This window comes from Entelurus aequoreus, linkage group LG11 (assembly GCF_033978785.1).
Source record: "Entelurus aequoreus isolate RoL-2023_Sb linkage group LG11, RoL_Eaeq_v1.1, whole genome shotgun sequence".
Taxonomy (NCBI): domain Eukaryota; kingdom Metazoa; phylum Chordata; class Actinopteri; order Syngnathiformes; family Syngnathidae; genus Entelurus; species Entelurus aequoreus.
In genome coordinates, this window is record NC_084741.1 from 3,470,394 (window position 1) to 3,490,690 (window position 20,297).

A 20,297-nucleotide genomic window follows, 5' to 3' on the forward strand; every position below is an offset into this window, starting at 1 on the left:
CTATAACCTGCTACTAAAGAATGTACAACAATTCTTCTCAACTAAAGGGGAGAAATATAACCTTAGAGGAAAATCTAATTTAAAACATTTGTATGCACGTACAACACTTAGAACCTTTAGCATATCAGTATGTGGAATTAAACGATGGAATGGATTAAGTAAAGAAGTTAAACATTGTACTGATATGATCCACTTTAAGAGGTTGTTCAAATTAATAGTGCTTATACAAAGAAGAAGAATTATGAGAAATACTTTCAACCTTATTGAAAATAAGATATTCTTCATCTCAGTATGTTAATAATGACTGAATTAATTAATTACATATTACAAAACTGTTGTGTATACTAATTCACAGATGTTATTTTATTATATAAAAAGGTCAGTAAATGATTCTATATATTTGCAAACACTCTGAAGTGGGAAAGGGGTAGGATTAAATAAGCTTTGCTTCTTCCTACTCCTTTTCGGACATGATGTGAAGTGAAATGATATGAAATTGTGTGATGTATTATGCTGTAAGTGTGTTCATGTTCCAAATAAACTAAAGAAAGAAAGAAAGAAAGAAAATGAGGAGTGAGGATAGACGTGCGTGTGGAAGGAACGCGATAAGTTGAGCTGTGTTAGTATAGGTTGCTCAATAAAGGTTTAAAAAGAGCGTCAGACATGGTGTGCACTTCTTCTGGACGCTACAATATGTTTTTTCATAGAATAAAACACATTTAATCAAATCTCTGTATTATTTGTTTTATTTCACTTTTATATTAACAAACATTCCTATATAAATGGACTAAAAACATAATACTAATATTATGTTGTTTTATTTCACTCTTACATAAACAAACATTCCTATATAAATGGACTAATAACCATAATACTAAAATAAATAATTAAAATGGCATAATCGAATAACCGGAAGTGACGCATAAACACGTAAAAAAATCAATTATCTTATTAAAAATCGGGCCTGTTGTTAAACTCCCACTTCAGACATGTACGTTCCCTACAAAGTAGTGCTTTCGTTTGTTTTTGTGCACGATGCGCATAATCTGCATTTTTTACTTTCCAAAATACGTCGCCTTCTTAATTCAAAGCGTAAAGAAAATCCGGAAGTCGACACGCACAACCTTGATGCAATAAAACGTCAGGTTGTTGCGCTTGTCACCGCTGCGTAAGTCGCTTTTAAAACAGTAATTAAAAAAATCATCAAAGTATTTACGGCATGTTATTATTTCACGTCAGCGGGGAATGGGATTCGACTGCCGCTGATAATGCTGACGACACATACCAAAACGTCAAAAGACGTTTTAAGTTGAAAGGAGTATTTCTTGCCTGATGCCGGAAGTTGATATTTACCAAAGTTCCAGTCGGCAGCGTCTTGGTTACCGAGCAGGAGCGTTCAAACAACACAAACCACGCAGTTAATTTGATAAACCAGTTCAAGCATGGCTCATTACAAGGTACGTTTAATTGTGTCAAAACGTTGACTTCAGAGCTATTTTTTACGACATGACAAGCGTATAGTAACTCAAATAATTCGAAGTAATTAGAGCGAGTCGAAGCACCTGTTGCAGCTTGTGTCCGCCGTTTGAATTTGATAACAATTTACTATTAAAATTAGCGACTTCTTGAAATGCAGACCACTAAAAATACGTAACTATTGTTTTCTTTTTACACACTTAAATATGTTGCATTAATTTTATGAAGAGTTGCCATTTGTGACGAAAGTAAACCTATGTTTTACATGTCGACAAACCGTCATAAACGGTCAGTGACATTAGGATATTTTTTTGCTGTTAATTGCAAATAAATAATATATTAACAAGGAATAATGGACACATTCTGAAATTGTTTTTTCCTTTTATTAAACAGGCTCCAGACCACAAGAGAGAGCAGTTTCGGAGATATTTGGAGAAAGCGGGTGTTGTTGATAGTCTCACCAGTGGTATGATACTTTTTTATTATTTAAACCAGGGGTCACCAACCTTTTTGAAACCAAGAGCTACTTCTTAGGTACTAATTAATGCGAAGGGCTACTAGTTTGATACACACTTAAATAAATTGCCAGAAATAGCCAATTTGCTGAATTTACCTTTAACTCTGTTATTATTAATAATTAATGACATTTACACTTAATTGAACGGTTTAAAAGAGGAGAAAACACGAAAAAAATTACAATTAAATTTTTAAACAGTTTATCTTCAATTTCGACTCTTTAAAATTCAAAATTCAACCGAAAAAAAAGAGAAAAACTTAAAAAAAGAATTTATGGGACATCATTAGTAATTTTTCCTGATTAAGATTAATTTTAGAATTTTGATGACATGTTTTAAATAGGTTAAAATCCAATCTACACTTTGTTAGAATATATAACAAATTGGACCAAGCTATATTTCTAACAAAGACAAATCATTATTTCTTCTAGATTTTCCAGAACAAAAATTTTAAAAGAAATTCAAAAAACTTTGAAATAAGATTTAAATTTGATTCTACAGATTTTCTAGATTTGACAGAATATTTTTTTTGAATTTTAATCATAATAAGTTTGAAGAAATATTTTACAAATATTCTTCGTCGAAAAAACAGAAGCTAAAATGAAAAATTAAATTAAAATGTATTTATTATTCTTTACAATAAAAAAAAAAAATTTTACTTGAACATTGATTTAAATTGTCAGGAAAGAAGAGGAAGGAATTTAAAAGGTAAAAAGGTATATGTGTTTAAAAATCCTAAAATCATTTTTAAGGTTGTATTTTTTTCTCTAAAATTGTCTTTCTGAAAGTTATAAGAAGCAAAGTAAAAAAAATAATGAATTTATTTAAACAAGTGAAGACCAAGTCTTTAAAATATTTTCTTGGATTTTCAAATTCTATTTGAGTTTTGTCTCTCTTAAAATTAAAAATGTCGGGCAAAGCGAGACCAGCTTGCTAGTAAATAAATAAAATTTAAAAAATAGAGGCAGCTCACTGGTAAGTGCTGCTATTTGAGCTATTTTTAGAACAGGCCGGCGGGCTACTCATCTGGTCCTTACAGGCTACCTGGTGACCCCTGATTTAAACTAAACAAGTGATAACTCAACAACTGAAGGATGAATAGGATTTTTTTTTTTTAAGTCAAATGAAGCGGATGGAGTGTTTTTACTGCCAGAACTCCAAAAAAACAATGTTTTTACTCACACCCAACGATTCACAAGTAAAAAAAAAAAGTGGCAATTTTTCATTAAAAAAAAGGATTCGCAAGTAAAAAAAACCTAATTGTTCTTTGAGGAAAAAAAATCGATTTGCAATTATAAAAAAAAAAAAATCAGCAAATACAGAATTGATTCGCAAGTAAACATTTCCTGCAAGTATCAATCAATCAATCAGAGTTTATTTATATAGCCCTAAATCACAAGTGTCTCAAAGGGCTGCACAAGCCACGACGACATCCTCGGTTCAGAGCCCACGTAAGGGCAAGGAAAAACTCCCAACCAAGTGGGATGTCAATATGAATGACTGTGAGAAACCTTGGAGAGGACCGCAGATGTGGGTGACGTCCTCTTTTCAACGGACATGTCCTCTTTTGCGGAGCTGTCAGGGCGGAGTTTCTTAAATGCCTCAAATGTCCGGCATTTTGAGTTAGGGTTGCGTGTATTTTCAATGTACGTTCAGGGTTAAGAAGGGGTTAAAAACAAAACAAATTGTGCACGCAGCAGCATTGGTGAGGGAGGGGCAGAGAGAGAGAGAGAGTTATGATAAACGCGCATGCGTCGCCAGTCTCTGCTTTTTATCCATAGATTTATCACATTTAATGTTTTATTATCTATAGCAGGGGTGTCAAAAGTGTGCCCCGGAGGCCATTTGCGGCCCACAGCTAATGTTTTAAAGGCCCACGGCACATTCTAAAAATACTATTCAAATAAACAAAAACATAACAAAAGTGAAATAAAAAAGCTTAAAGGTGAAATGTCATTTAGAAAAAGTTGCAATGTTGACTAATAAAACAAAGCTGTTTTCTTTCTCTTTCAAACTGTCATTGCTGAAAACATAATATTGAATCAAAGTCAATGTTATTATGAATTATTGACCTATCCAAGGTTCCCATTACTTCACATCAAATATTCCAGTAAGAAAAATATTTTTGGTGGAAGATTTTGCAAATTTGGTAAATAACTAGGGATGATAACTCGAAACCGGTTTTCCCGGTTGTTCGATAAGAAAAGAACCGAGTCCTCGGACTCAAATCCCTTTTTGAGAACCGGTACCCATTATCGAGACCACTATAGTAAAGAAAAAGAGTTGGTTCTTTATTCGAATCCCTCGGAACGAATCCCGTCCCGACCAGAAATGCTCCGTGAGACATCACAAGAAATGACGTCACGTAGCTCAGTCATTAGGCGCAGATAGCGAAAGCAGGAAAAAAATGGACGGGAAAAAGCGCTCCAAGGTGTAATAAAGTTCAAAACAAAAGGTATAATCCAATGAATAACTTTACTGAGAGATTTGAGCAGGGTACAAACACATGACGAACACTTTTACAACCAACCGGACACATAGCAACCAGGCTAGCAACGCACCTCCTTTACGGCAGCTGTCGCAACGTTCTTAAAGCAACCGCAGCACATACATATATATACAACATATATCTCCCTTTTTTAACTTTTGTTTTTCTTTCCTTGTAAACAAAACAAAATCACACTGTAGATGTGTTGTCTGTCTAATTATAAATAATGCAGACGAGGCGTGTTTGCTGAGTTCTTGACGTTTACTTTCACGGGTGACGACTTGCAACAACACTTTTCGGGGCTAACGCGCATGCTCGTCACTCCCGTTGCATGATGGGTAGTGTAGTTGTTATATTCCCTAGCTCATAACATCTTTCCCCCTATAAAGAAATAATGTTAACTCAAAGTGTATTTCTTTTTTTAGCTTTAACTTTTCATTTTTTAGCATTGTAACCACATTTGCAAAGAACTTTTCTCTTCATAGAATTTTCTTTCAATAAAGAAATAAAGTGCAAAAATGTCAAAGCATCATAACAAACAGTTATGTCAAATAGCAGCAGAAGTGCACTTTTTGGAGAGCTGTATTATTTTCAGTTTTGTGCCCAAGGGACTGATTTTATTTAACACTATATTATTATTTATACACCTATAGTGATCACAGAGACAGGTTGTTTTTGTGTTACCTTATATATTTGTTTTTCTGAAAAATCTCACTTAATATACTTTGGGTAACAACAGTCAATATTTATTTATTTTATTTTATTTTTTTAGGGGGGTAACAGTCAATATTTATTTATTTTTTAGATTAAATTGTTTTCTTATATAATAAAAGTGAGCTTTTTTTAAACCAAATATTGTGTGTTTTTTTCCATATACAACAACCTATCTGGACTCCATAAGAGAATCGATACGGAATCGGTTCGATAAGAGGATTCGATAATAGACTCGAACTCGATAATTTCTTACCAAACATCATCCCTATAAATAACCCCAAAATGTATATTTTGTTCTTTTCTTACTGTACCGAAAATTAACCGAACCGTGACCTCTAAACCGAGGTACGTACCGAACCGGAATTTTTGTGTACCGTTACACCCCTAGTTGATACCAGTAGCTCTGACGGCCTTAAATTGACTCAGCAGCACCACCTGTCGCTGTAGAGTGATAATTACGGGTGCCCGAAATGCAACTGTGTGGATGCACGAGGTGGAAAATGACTGCCACTTGGAAGTAAATTGTTTTTACACTTTTTTTTTTACTTGCAGAAAATTGTTTTACTTGCAAAGCGTGAGTAAAGAAAATGTGTTTGTGGCGTTCTGGTTGTAATATTACTCCACACTAGCAACAAGTGCTTGTCAACATGTCTGTTTGCGACCCAAATCCTACAAATATGTTAGAATACAGTTGTAAGTGTATACTTATGCTAATAGACATATTAACTCTGAGATGCCTCTTGCTATCTGTAGTTTGAGTAAATGTATTTGAAGCTGTGTGCATGTGTCTATTTCAGTTCTAGTGGCGCTGTATGAACAACCAGAGAAGCCCAACAATGCCTTGGAGTATCTTTTTTTTTTAAAAACATTTGTTTATTGGATTTTGTATTTGGTGTAAAACAAATAAAAAATACCGTAGATTCCTTCACGGCTCCCTGCGCCCAGATTCGTCAAGCAGCACCTGGGCACGCCAGGCCTCAACGCCGCCGACACCGAGGCTCTGCAGCAAGAAGTGATGGACCTGAGGCAGAGGTGTGAACGGCTGGAGGAGGAGAACCAAGACCTCAAAGCCCGGGTTAGTCTTTGGTTTGTCCGGTACTACTGTACACAATCGCACCTTACAGTACATTCTGCACATTAAAGAATGCTAAAAAAAAATAAAAAATCCAACAGGCCAAAAGTTTGGACACACCTTCTCATTCAATGTGTTTCCTTTATTTCCATGACTATTTACATTGTAGATTGTCACATCAAAACTATGAATGAACACACGTGGAGTTATGTACTTTACAAAAAAAAAGGTGAAACAACTGAAAACATGTTTTATATTCTAGTTCAGGGGTCACCAACCTTTTTGAAAGCAAGAGCTACTTCTTGGGTACTGATTAATGCGAAGGGCTACCAGTTTGATACACACTTAAATAAATTGCCAGAAATAGCCAATTTGCTCAATTTACCTTTAACTCTATGTTATTATTAATAATTAATGATATTTACACTTAATTGAACGGTTTAAAAGAGGAGAAAACACGAGAAAAATTACAATTAAATTTTCAAACAGTTTATCTTCAATTTCGACTCTTTAAAATTCAAGATTCAACCAAAAAAAAGAGAAAAACTTAAAAAAAGAATTTATGGAACATCATTAGTAATTCTTCCTGATTAAGATTAATTTTAGAATTTTTTGGACATGTTTTAAATAGGTTAAAATCCAATCTGCACTTTGTTGGAATATATAACAAATTGGACCAAGCTATATTTCTAACAAAGACAAATCATTATTTCTTCTAGATTTTCCAGAACAAAAATTTTAAAAGAAATTCAAAAGACTTTGAAATAAGATTTAAATTTGATTCTACAGATTTTCTAGATTTGCCAGAACAATTTTTTTGAATTTTAATCATAATAAGTTTGAAGAAATATTTTACAAATATTCTTCGTCGAATAAACAGAAGCTAAAATGAAGAATTAAATTAAAATGTATTTATTATTCTTTACAATAAAAAAAAAAAAATTACTTGAACATTGATTTAAATTGTCAGGAAGGAATTTAAAAGGTAAAAAGGTATATGTGTTTAAAAATCCTAAAATCATTTTTAAGGTTGTATTTGTTCTCTAAAATTGTCTTTCTGAAAGTTATAAGAAGCAAAGTAAAAAAAATAATGAATTTATTTAAACAAGTGAAGACCAAGTCTTTAAAATATTTTCTTGGATTTTCAAATTCTATTTGAGTTTTGTCTCTTAGAATTAAAAATGTCGGGCAAAGCGAGACCAGCTTGCTAGTAAATAAATACAATTTAAAAAATAGAGGCAGCTCACTGGTAAGTGCTGCTATTTGAGCTATTTTTAGAACAGGCCGGCGGGCTACCTAGTGCCCGCGGGCACCGTGTTGGTGACCCCTGATCTACAGTGTAAATAGTCACAAAAATAAAGAAAACATTGCATTGAATGAGAAGGTGTGTCCCAACATTTGGCCTGTACTGTATGTCAATCCATGCTAAACTAACTTTTGCATGTTACTTCTTGTGTTGTGACTGACAAGCAAGTGTAATATCGCATTAATAACGAATCCATTTGAATTATTTTCTCTTTTTTTCCATTTCCTGGTAGCTGGAGCCCCTCGAGCCACCTGAAGAAGAAGTCCCCCCTACTGAATAGACTCCAGCAGAACTTCAGGGTACTTTGTATACTTGACCCTGAACGGTTTTGTCTGGTGCCTCTACTTGTTTGTAGTATTTAACTTATCATGCACATATAAGTATCCACATATATATACAGTTAATATTTGTTAATTAGCATAGCATAAGAGGGATTTTCTTGTGTGATTGGACAAGTCACTAACACTTGGGGGGGGGGTTGAGGAGGTGGAGGACACCAAGTACACTGCCCGTACTCTCGGACAATCACGGATAGGAATGTCACTTTATTTGAGACGATTGTCAGAAGTATTTACTTTGAGGAAGTAAGACTACTTCAAAATAATTGTATGTTGTCATATTTTGAATTAGAACTGAACCGGAAGACTCTTATGTTCACTTATTTCAATGTTCAGTTTCTGTGACTTTATGTTACGATTAAAACACATTTTGCACGTAATTATTCAATTGTTGACTTTTTTTCTACAATATTGCTAACAAACACTCGTAAAGCACCCACTGAGGCAGTGTAAACGGGGGTGTAAAAAACAACAACAATTTAATCGTTTAAAAAAGTCTAAAATGTATTAAAAAATCAAAAATTCTGCCCTGTCTCGCCACTCAGAGAAGTGTTGGATACTTCTCTTATTTGTATTTGTCTTTATTAAATGTTTGGGTAGAATTGTAATAAAACTTCTTCCAGCTCTTCCCGGGCGATCCAGAAGCGTTCCCAGGCCAGCCGGGAGACATAGTCTTCCCAACGTGTCCTGGGTCTTCCCTGTGGCCTCCTACCGGTCGGATGTGCCCTAAACACCTCCCTTTGGAGGTATTCGGGTGGCATCCTGACCAGAAGCCCGAACCCTCATCTGGCTCCTCTCGACGAGGAGGAGCATTAGCTTTACTTTGAGCTCCCCCTGGATGACAGAGCTTCTCACCCTATCTCTAAGGGAGATAGGGTGAGGAAACTCATTTCGGCCGCTTGTACCCGTGATCTTGTCCTTTCGGTCATAACACAAAGCTCATGACCATAGGTGAGGATGGGAACGTAGATCGGCAAGTAAATTGAGAGCTTTGCCTTCCGGTTCAGCTCCTTCTTCACCACAACAGATCGATACAGCGTCCGCATTACTGAAGATGCCTGTCGATCTCACGATCCACTCTTCCCTCACTCGTGAACAAGACTCCCAGGTACTTGAACTCCTCCACTTGGGGCAGGGTCTACTCCCCAACCCAGAGATGGCACTCCACCGTTTTCCGGGCGAGAACCATGGACTCGGACTTGGAGGTGCTGATTCTCAATCTGGTTGCTTCACACTCGGCTGCGAACCGATCCAGTGAGAGCTGAAGATCCTGGCCAGATGAAGCCATCAGGACCACATCATCTGCAAAAAGCAAGAGAACTAATCCTGCCGCCACCAAACCACCCTCAACGCCCTGACTGCGCCTAGAAATTCTGCCCATAAAAGTTATGATCAGAATTGGTGACAAAGGGCAGCCTTGGCGGAGTCCAACCCTCACTGGAAACGTGTCCGACTTACTGCCAGGCAATGCGGACCAAGCTCTGACACTGATCATACAGGGAGCGGACCGCCACAATCAGACAGTCTGATACCCCATACTCTCTGAGCACTCCCCACGGGATTTCCCGAGGGACACGGTCGAATGCCTTCTCCAAGTCCACAAAGCACACGTAGACTGGTTGGGCAAACTCCCATGCACCCTCAAGGACCCTGCCGAGAGTATAGAGCTGGTCCAAGAAAACCAGTTTTCCTTTAAGTAATATAGATATTGATCAGAGCTGTTTTATGGAGTATTGTAGTTAATCATAGAACTGGCACCCAATGTTAATTAAAAAAAAAAAAAAAGTTTAGATTTTTAATCGAGAATCGTTTTGAATCGATTCATTAGCCCCAAGAATCAAATCGAATGGTGCCCAAAGATTTAAAGTCCTTGTGTAGACAGAACAATTATTCAAATCAACCTCATGTTCTAGGTTTGATCATGTTTCAGCCTTGGCAGAGGTCAATTTAAAGGCCTACTGAAACCCACTACTAGCGACCACGCAGTCTGATAGTTTATATATCAATGATGAAATCTTAACATTGCAACACATGCCAATACGGCCGGGTTAACTTATAAAGTGACATTTTAAATTTCCCGGGAAATATCCGGCTGAAACGTCGCGGTATGATGACGTATGCGCGTGACGAAGTCAGAGTAACGGAAGTTACGGTACCCCGTAGAATCCTATACAAAAAGCTCTGTTTTCATTTCATAATTCCACAGTATTCTGGACATCTTTTGCAATTTGTTTAATGAACAATGAAGGCTGCAAAGAAGACAGTTGTAGGTGGGATCGGTGTATTAGCAGCGGACTACAGCAACACAACCAGGAGGACTTTGTTGGAGAGCAGACGCGCTAGCCGCCGACCTCACCTTGACTTCCTACGTCTCCGGGCCGCCAAACGCATCGGGTGAAGTCCTTCGTCTTTCTGCCGATCGCTGGAACGCAGGTGAGCACGGGTGTTGATGAGCAGATGAGGGCGGGCTGGCGTAGGTGGAGAGCTAATGTTTTTAGCATAGCTCTGTGCGGTCCGGTTGCTAAGTTGCTAAGTTAGCTTCAATGGCGTCGTTAGCACAGCATTGTTAACCTTCGCCAGCCTGGAAAGCATTAACCGTGTATTTACATGTCCCCGGTTTAATAGTATTGTTGATTTTCTCTCTATCCTTCTAGTCAGGGGTTTATTTTTTTGTTTCTATATGCAGTTAAAGCACGACGCTATCACGTTAGCTCGTAGCTAAAGCATTTCGCTGATGTATTGTCGTGGAGATAAAAGGCACTGAATGTCCATTTCGCGTTCTCGACTCTCATTTTCAAGAGGATATAGTATCCGAGGTGGTTTAAAATACAAATCCGTGATCCACAATAGAAAAAGGAGAGAGTGTGGAATCCAATGAGCCAGCTTGTACCTAAGTTACGGTCAGAGCGAAAAAAGATACGTCCATCACTGCCTTTCAAGTCCTTCACTGTAACGTTCCTCATCTACGAATCTTTCATCCTCGCTCAAATTAATGGGGTAATCGTCAATTTCTCGGTCCGAATCTCTCTCGCTCCATTGTAAACAACGGGGAATTGTGAGGAATCCTAGCTCCTGTGACGTCACGCTACTTCCGGTACAGGCAAGGCCTTTTTTTTATCAGCGAGCAAAAGTTGCGAACTTTATCGTCGATTTTCTCTACTAAATCCTTTCAGCAAAAATATGGCAATATCGCGAAATGATCAAGTATGACACATAGAATGGATCTGCTATTCCCGTTTAAATAAAAAAAAATCATTTCAGTAGGCCTTTAATGCTTTACACGTTCCTTAAAGAGAGGGTATGTCTGCGAACAAATCGGGTCTTCTGAACAGCTCTCAATAAATAATGATTCAAGCCAATTCTCAGTTGCGGTTCGTTTAGGAGCCGTTTGTTGAAACGCAGAGTCGGCAATTTCCCACGTTGCATGTGGGTGTGAGAGTCAAAAGGAATCACAGCAGCATTTGGATCCACTTTTCTAATTCAAGTTCCAAGCGTTACACCCACCAGGTAAGGTAGTACAATTTAGTATTCACATGAATATTACACCATAATTCTTGTTCCAGTTTTAGTCATACTTTTTATATACATATGTACATTGATTGATTCTTTTATTAGTAGATTGCACATTACAGTACATATTCCGTACAATTGACCACTAAATGGCAACACCGGAATAAGTTTTCCAACTTGTTTAAGTCGGGGTCCACGTTAATCAATTCATGGTACATTTTTTTTCCTGTATTTTACAATGCTCTTGTGCTACTTTTTTAGGTGAGGGAAAATTCAAACTAGCAATGTCACTGTTAAAAGCATGGAGATATGACACCACCTTATGAATTTGTTTACAACGAAAATGCAACAAAAAGAAAAGTATAGTCAATATTTTAGAGTAATTCCCACCAATAGAGTAACACCGGTGTATATTAAAATGATTCTGAAATGAGACAAAGGAGTGGAAGATTTTCTATGTAAACAAACTGTTGCGTCACAGTCCACACTATGGTGAGTTCAAAAACCGCCAAAATTAGTAGGACAAAACTGCTCACCAAATAGTGTCATCAGTGAAGTACACACTAGGGGTGTGGGAAAAAATCGATTTGAATTCGAATCGCGATTCTCACGTTGTGCGATTAAGAATCGATTCTCATTTTTAAAAAAATCTATTTTATTTTTTTTTAATTTATAATTTTTTTATTTTATTTTTTTTAATTAATCAATCCAACAAAACAATACACAGCAATACCATAACAATGCAATCCAATTCCAAAACCAAACCCGACCCAGCAACACTCAGAACTTCAATAAACAGAGCAATTGAGAGGAGACACAAACACGACACAGAACAAACCAAAAGTAGTGAAACAAAAATGAATATTATCAACATCAGTATCAATGTTAGTTACAATTTCAACATAGCAGTGATTAAAAATCCCTCATTGACATTATCATTAGACATTTAGTTTATGAGATGCGATGCAAGTAGGGATGTCCGATAATGGCTTTTTGCCGATATTCCGATATTGTCCAACTCTTTAATTACAGATACCGATATCAACCGAGCAGAGCAGAGAGGAGAGCATGGAGACAGGCGGAGCGGAGGTGGAAGAAAGATGGTCTGCAGGTCTCTCTTGAGATACTGAGGGACAGACAGAAGAGCTACCACCGGGTGGTTAAAGCTGAGAGAGACAAGTTCTTTGCCAGTCTCATTGCAAATGCTCCAAACTCCAGAATTCTATTCAAAACCATCAATTCTGTGGTGTCCCCCCCCACCACTGTTATCCAGGATGCATCCCCTACAAAGTGTGAAGAGTTTCTGTTGTTTTTCTCAGATAAAGTAAACACCATCAGAAGTAACATCCCACCTCCCACCCGGGACTTAGCTCGTACTCTGAGTTGCTCATCCACTTTCTCCATGTTCAGCCCCATCTCCCTTTCATCCCTCTCTAAGATGGCCGCCGCCTTGAGACCCGCCACATCCCCTCAGGACCCCGTCCCTGCCCTCCTCCTTAAGGAGGTTTTTGATGCAGTAGGTCCCCACATCCTGTCCATCATCAACTGTTCCCTGGCCACAGGTATAGTCCCATCATGCCTAAAAGAAGCAGTAGTCCAACCCCTTCTTAAGAAAGCCAACCTAGATCCCACTCACCCCAGCAACTACAGACCCATCTCAAAATTACCATTTCTGTCTAAACTGTTAGAAAAGGCCATCCTCAGTCAGCTGCAGCCCTATCTCCAACACAACAACATACTGGAAAAATTTCAGTCCGGATTTAGGGCCGGCCACAGCACTGAGTCCGCCCTCTTGAAGGTATTAAACGACCTTCTCCTCATCACTGACTCTGGGAAATGTGCTGCACTGGTTCTCCTGGACCTCAGTGCAGCGTTCGATACTATAGACCATACTGATCTCCTGGACCGCCTCCAACATGGGGTCGGCATCACCAACACAGCCCTGTCCTGGTTTACGTCATACCTCAACAACAGAACCTTCTCTGTGAACATAGCAAACCATTCCTCCCGCTGTGTCAACCTCACCTGTGGGGTCCCCCAGGGCTCAATACTGGGTCCCATCCTGTTCTCCATCTACATGCTCCCCCTCAGCCAAGTCATTCATCGCCATAAAATTTCCTTTCACTGCTACGCTGATGATACTCAAATCTATCTTCCACTCAAGACAGATGATCCCTCTGGGCTGGACCTTTTGAAAGACTGCTTGCGGGACATAAAGGAGTGGATGTCACAAAGCTTCCTGCAGCTCAATGACACCAAGAGTGAAATTCTTCTGTTTGGCAACTCCACCTCGGTCAGTCAGATCAGAAAGAATTTGGGAAGTTTGGCCACTCTTGAAAAACCCCATGTCAAAAACCTCGGGGTCATATTCGACCCAGACCTCAAGTTTGACAAACAAGTGAAATCTGTGGTGAAATCCTGTTTTTTCCAACTACGCACCATAGCCAAGATCAAGTCTTTCCTCTCCCCCAGTGACCTACGGAGGGTCGTGTTAATGCTTATTTTTTCTAGACTGGACTATTGCAATGCCCTTTATGCTGGGGTCACCAACAAGACCATCCATAGCATGCAGCTAGTACAAAATGCGGCTGCCAGGCTGGTGACAGGCGCAAAAATGAGGGAACATATTTCTCCCATCCTCTCCTCCCTTCACTGGCTCCCAGTGAAGTGTAGAGTGAAATTTAAGATCGTCATGTTCGTCTTCAAAGCGCTCAATGGTCTCGCCCCAGCTTATATTAAAGATCTCCTGGACCAACCCACCAGCTCCAGGCTGGGTCGTTGCCTTAGATCAGACAACCAGATGACCCTGAAGGTCCCACGGTCAAACCTAGTGACAAGGGGAGACCGTGCTTTCTCAGTGATGGCACCTAGGTTGTGGAATAAGCTCCCCCTGAGTATTAAGTCCGCCACCACTCTGGACTCTTTTAGAGCACGGCTTAAAACTCACCTTTTTACCGCAGATGACTTTTAATCTATGTTTTCATTGTGAGTCTTAAATGTTTAGTTTAGATTCCTTTGTGTGTCTCAGTCTCTGTTTCTGTTTTTTTTGTTTCTCCAGTCGGGCTGCGCCCCGGGCTGATGTAACAGTTGGTTGGGGGGCGCATAATAAATGAAAATAACATAACATAACATAACATAACCGATACCGATATCAACCGATATATACAGTCGTGGAATTAACACATTATTATGTCTAATTTGGACAACCAGGTATGGTGAAGATAAGGTACTTTTTTAAAACAATTATAAAATAAAATAAGATAAATAAATTAAAAACATTTTCTTGAATAAAAAAGAAAGTAAAACAATATAAAAACAGTTACATAGAAACTAGTAATTAATGAAAATGAGTAACATTAACTGTTAAAGGTTAGTACTATTAGTGGACCAGCAGCACGCACAATCATGTGTGCTTACGGACTGTATCCCTTGCAGACTGTATTGATATATATTGATATATAATGTAGGAACCAGAATATTAATAACAGAAAGAAACAACCCTTTTGTGTGAATGAGGAAGGAGGTTTTTTGGGTTGGTGCATTAATTGTAAGTGTATGTTGTGTTTTTTATGTTGATTTAATTAAAAAAAAAAACAAAAAAAAACAAACAACGATACCGATAATAAAAAAACGATACCGATAATTTCCGATATTACATTTTAACGCATTTATCGGCCGATAATATCGGCAGGCCGATATTATCGGACATCCCTAGATGCAATTGTAAGCCACTGTGACACTATTGATAATTTAAAAAAAAAAATGTTTTTATTAATGTTTGTAATGATAATATCAATGAGGGATTTTTAATCACTGCTATGTTGAAATTGTTACTAATATTGATACTGTTGTTGATAATATTCATTTTTGTTTCACTACTTTTAGATTGTTCCGTGTCATGTTTGTGTGTCCTCAATTGCTCTATTGCTATTCTGAATGTTGCTGGGTCTGGTTTGGTTTTGAAATTGTATTGCATTATTACGGTATTGTTGTGTATTGTTTTCATTATTTAAAAAAAAAATTAAAACATTCGTTTTTGAATCGAGAATCGTGTTGAATTGGAAAAAAAAAAATCGATTTTGAATCGCATCGTGACCCCAAGAATCGATTTTTAATCGAATCGTGGGACACCCAAAGATTCACAGCCCTAATACACACAAACATATTAAACCGTGGTAGTTCTAACAATTGGAAAGGTTCGTGTCATCTTGTAACTCAGGGGTCACCAATGCGGTGCCCGCGGGCACCAGGTAGCCCGTAAGGACCAGATGAGTAGCCCGCCGGCCTGTTCTAAAAATAGCTCAAATAGCAGCACTTACCAGTGAGCTGCCTCTATTTTTTAAATTTTATTTATTTACTAGCAAGCTGGTCTCGCTTTGCCCGAAATTTTTAATTCTAAGAGAGACAAAACTCAAATAGAATTTGAAAATCCAAGAAAATATTTTAAAGACGTGGTCTTCACTTGTTTAAATAAATTCATTATTTTTTTTTACTTTGCTTCTTATAACTTTCAGAAAGACAATTTTAGAGAAAAAATACAACCTTAAAAATGATTTTAGGATTTTTAAACACATGTACCTTTTTACCTTTTAAATTCCTTCCTCTTCTTTCCTGACAATTTAAATCAATGTTCGGGTAAATTTATTTTTTTTATTGTAAAGAATAATAAATACATTTTAATTGAATTCTTCATTTTAGCTTCTGTTTTTTCGACGAAGAATATTTGTAAAATATTTCTTCAAACTTATGATTAAAATTAAAAAAAAATATTCTGGCAAATCTAGAAAATCTGTAGAATCAAATTTAAATCTTATTTCAAAGTATTTTGAATTTCTTTTAAAATTTTTGTTCTGGAAAATCTACAAGAAATAATGATTTGTCTTTGTTAGAAATATAGCTTGGTCCAATTTGTTATATATTCTAACAAAGTGTAGATTGGATTTTAACCTATTTAAAACAAGTAATCAAAATTATAAAATTAATCTTAATCAGGAAAAATGACTAATGATGTTCCATAAATTCTTTTTTTAAGTTTTTGTCTTCTTTTTTTCGGTTGAATTTTGAATTTTAAAGAGTCGAAATTGAAGATAAACTGTTTCAAAATTTAATTGTAATTTTTTTCGTGTTTTCTCCTCTTTTAAACCGTTCAATTAAGTGTAAATATCATTAATTATTAATCATAACATAGAGTTAAAGGTAAATTGAGCAAATTGGCTATTTCTGGCAATTTATTTAAGTGTGTATCAAACTGGTAGCCCTTCGCATTAATCAGTACCCAAGAAGTAGCTCTTGGTTTCAAAAAGGTTGGTGACCCCTGCTGTAACTCTTACCAGTGACCATATACTTGATTTAAAAAACAATATTTATAATAATGAGCCAGACTTTTGAACGGCTCTTTGAAAGGAATGGTCCTGAAAGATCTGGCTCCTTTCAAAAGAGCCAAAATTTCACACGACGGGATAAGACGTGGAGGTCTGCACTTTCTCACCTGGTAATTGCATGGCTCACTAATTGGCTAACGCTACAACAATATCACCAAATGTAGTGGAAAAGAACTAAGTAACTTTTGCGTTTAAAAAAATTGTAATAATCCTCACTAACTTCTGTTAACATGTTTGGCTTTGGCAGAGATACATTCAGTTAAAGGTGTTTTAACCTACAGAAAAGTTTGTTTTTGCGCAACGATACAGAACAATAGATCCATTTGGCCCTGGTAGAGATCTGGGGCCATACTTATCAAGCTTCTTAGAGTGCCATTTTACACTTAAGTCCTGAGAATTTTCGAAATTTAGTCCTACTCTCAAACTTAAGAATAAAAGCTTTTTATCAACGTTCTTAAGTCTAAGAATCACTCCTACTCTCCACGATATTTAAGAGACCTTCAGAGGTGTCTTAAGTGGTTAGGAGTTGCCAGCAGGGGATGGCACTGAGGCGAGAGAGACGTGCGCGAACGTTCAGGGAACGGAACAATGTTTTTTTTTTTGTGATGACGAGCAGCTGTTTAAACGGTATCGTTTAGACAGAGCGGATATTATTTTTGTCACAGATTTAATACTTTTCGATTCCTTGTTGATTTCTGCATGTGGCTGCAGTGGGCTCGTATATATAGAGCCACCCACACCAGTTTCAAATTAGTTGCCTAATTAATGAATTGGAAAGAAAATGTTATGACAGTAGCGTATGTGTGTGGCCGTGAGGTGAGTGACGTCAGTGAGTGTGTGGGCGAGAGAAGAGAAGAGAGGGAGCGGTAGCGTGAGTGCCGGCGGGGACTAGTTTGTTTTGTATTATTTTGTAGTTTATTGTCAAAATATACACTCCCATTGTCCACTTAAATATTTCCAAGATATTTCTTTATTCTTAGACAACGGATTCCCTTCCGTGATTGGTCATTTCTATGGACACAGAAATGACGTCACCGAAAATCCCGTTTACGGCACATAGTAATGTCGTAATTCAGCTCTGAGTGTGACACTTAAGATTCAGTCCTACACTTCGCTGAAAGTGTGAGTAAGACGCTTGATAACTAACTTTTAAGTGCAGCTTTCAGCGAATAATTTATTTACTCTTAAGTCAACTCTTAGCAGACTTCTTAGGAGTAATTCTAAGAAGCTTGATAAGTACGGCCCCTGAAGTTTATTTTCATCCTGATAGCTGCCAACGGACAGTTTTGAAGGAATTTCCTATATCTAATGTGCTGTGTTTATAAACACATTTTGTGAAGTCTGTGAATAAATATATTCACAATATATGTTTTTTGTGTAACTTTGCAAATATACGGTATGTGGGTTTATTCGATGGCGGAACCAATGTTCGCTCCGCACGTGTTGCGGTGTGGGACATTAATGATTGACGCACACTGCTACACTGTCACAGGACAACAAAGTCCCTCTCAAGTTGCCAACGTAACCACCCACAATTATTTATTTACCTCTAATGAATGCGGCCAATAAGGTAACTTTAAAGCAATCCTTTTTCGTACCCTGACTGGGATTTTAATTTGACGCTTTACGAAGTTATCATGCTAAACGTTAGCATGCTAATAGTTAGCCCGCTAGCATGTTAGCAGGCCAACATATACGATATTATTTGGTTACCGTAAGTCGAAAAGTAGTAAATACAAGTTTTATGTTCTCAATAAGAACCATCTTGTGTTCTATTGTATTCTAGTAATATCTTTTGTATTTTATACATTTCTCACCATGGACATGTTATAAGGTTACGCAGCATGGAGCGCTACTGCCTACTGGCGCTGACGAGACGCGGGGCCGCCATCTTGGCTCCACTCAGTGCAATTCATTTGGCAGGAGCAATGAACTGTCAGCGCATTTAATTCATGTTACCTCACTGAATACCACTGATTTTCACGCGGTTTTTTGTCATACGTGTAGCTATGATAAAGGACACATGTTTTATTATTCATAGTTTGCTTAACAGTTATAGAATATTCTTCTATGCTATAAGTGACCAGGCGACCGAGATCAAAACTGGGAATATAATCCCAGAGAAGGGGGAAAAAAATGGTCAGCTATTTTTAAATTGAAGAAACAATATGATTAGGTTATACATACATGCGTATATCCTACATAAACAATGTATGAATACATTAGATATCTATATATCTTATAGACTGCATCTCTGTTGCTGCAGCAGCAGAGTGTTTATTCCGTCTTGACACTTTGTATTGATATTTTGTATTACATTCTTCCCTTAAATGATCATGTTTACAGTCATTGTTTTATATGTATTTTTTAAGTATGTCGCTTTGGATAAAAGCGTCTGCCAAATACTTAAACATAAACATATATAAACACCTGAAAGTCTTTATATCAGCTCAAACCACCAATCTGTTTCACTGGATTCAGAATAAAACCAAATTCTGTTTTACCCAACAATGTTAGTATTTGAATATTATTACTTGACGATTTATTCCTGGTTACAATTATACTGTTAAGAAAGTATTGTCTTATACTGAGAATGCATCATCAGTAATGTTGAAGATCGTTGATCCTTCTCAACTCTGGTAATATTATTCTCACAAAATACAACCAATAGTACGTTAATGTTATCTTACTTGTGAAAAGTAATCCCCCGATTCCTATTTTCAACAGTCCGCTCATTTGAGCAGGAAAACGCTGAACACCAGCTTTGTTTTCTACCTGTCAACTGTCAGTTTAGGCTGCTCGCCGGCTCCTCATCACCACTTCAAGATGGCGGCCCAATTCCTCACGTCACAGCAGCCAATGCTGCATCTACTTATAAGATGTCTGTGGTTCTCACCACATGCTCAACATCATTAAATGCCTGTTGACAAAAGGAACATTTGGTCTGGTACTCTCCACTGGAGGGAGTCACATCCAGTATGCCTCATCAAGTTGTTGTGGTGACATCCAGTACATAAAAAAGTAATTCTTCCTAAGTGGCCAGATACAACTTTTTCACTTCCGATACAATACCGACATTGGAGCCTTGGCTATTGGCTATTTTACCATGAATTGATTAACATGGATCTCATCCACCCCCCGGAGTTCCTTAAGGCTCTGGATGCTGTGGGCATGTCTTGGTTGACAAGACTCTGCAACATCGCGTGGACATCGGGGGCGGTACCTCTGGATTGGCAGACCGGGGTGGTGGTTCCTCTCTTTTAGAAGGAGAACCGGAGGGTGTGTTCCAACTATTGTGGGATCACACTCCTCAGCCTTCCCGGTAAGGTCTATTCCGGTGTACGGGAGAGGAGGATCCAGGAGGAACAGTGTGGTTGTAGTCCTGGTCGTGGAACTGTGGACCAGCTCTATACTCTCGGCAGGGTCCTTGAGGGTGCATGGGAGTTTGCCCAACCAGTCTACATGTGCTTTGTGGACTTGGAGAAGGCATTCGACCG

At 37.7% G+C, this 20,297-nt stretch overlaps 1 protein-coding gene across 1 annotated transcript; it reads left to right on the forward strand.

Moving 5' to 3' along the window:
* The first annotated feature begins 1,170 nt into the window (after window positions 1-1,170).
* On the forward strand, window positions 1,171-8,289 carry LOC133660533 (c-Myc-binding protein-like). Its single transcript, XM_062064073.1, has 5 exons — window positions 1,171-1,457; window positions 1,870-1,942; window positions 5,991-6,039; window positions 6,139-6,268; window positions 7,804-8,289. The coding sequence occupies exons 1-5, from the start codon at window positions 1,443-1,445 to the stop codon at window positions 7,849-7,851; spliced, it is 315 nt and encodes a 104-aa protein (XP_061920057.1). The 5' UTR covers window positions 1,171-1,442; the 3' UTR covers window positions 7,852-8,289.
* The last annotated feature ends 12,008 nt before the right edge of the window (window positions 8,290-20,297 follow it).

Excerpts from the sequence above, each read along its gene's own strand:
- LOC133660533 (XM_062064073.1), top strand. Across the intron at positions 6,040-6,138 it reads AAGCCCAACAATGCCTTGGA|ATTCGTCAAGCAGCACCTGG; the intron begins GTATCTTTTTTT and ends CCCTGCGCCCAG. Across the intron at positions 6,269-7,803 it reads ACCAAGACCTCAAAGCCCGG|CTGGAGCCCCTCGAGCCACC; the intron begins GTTAGTCTTTGG and ends ATTTCCTGGTAG.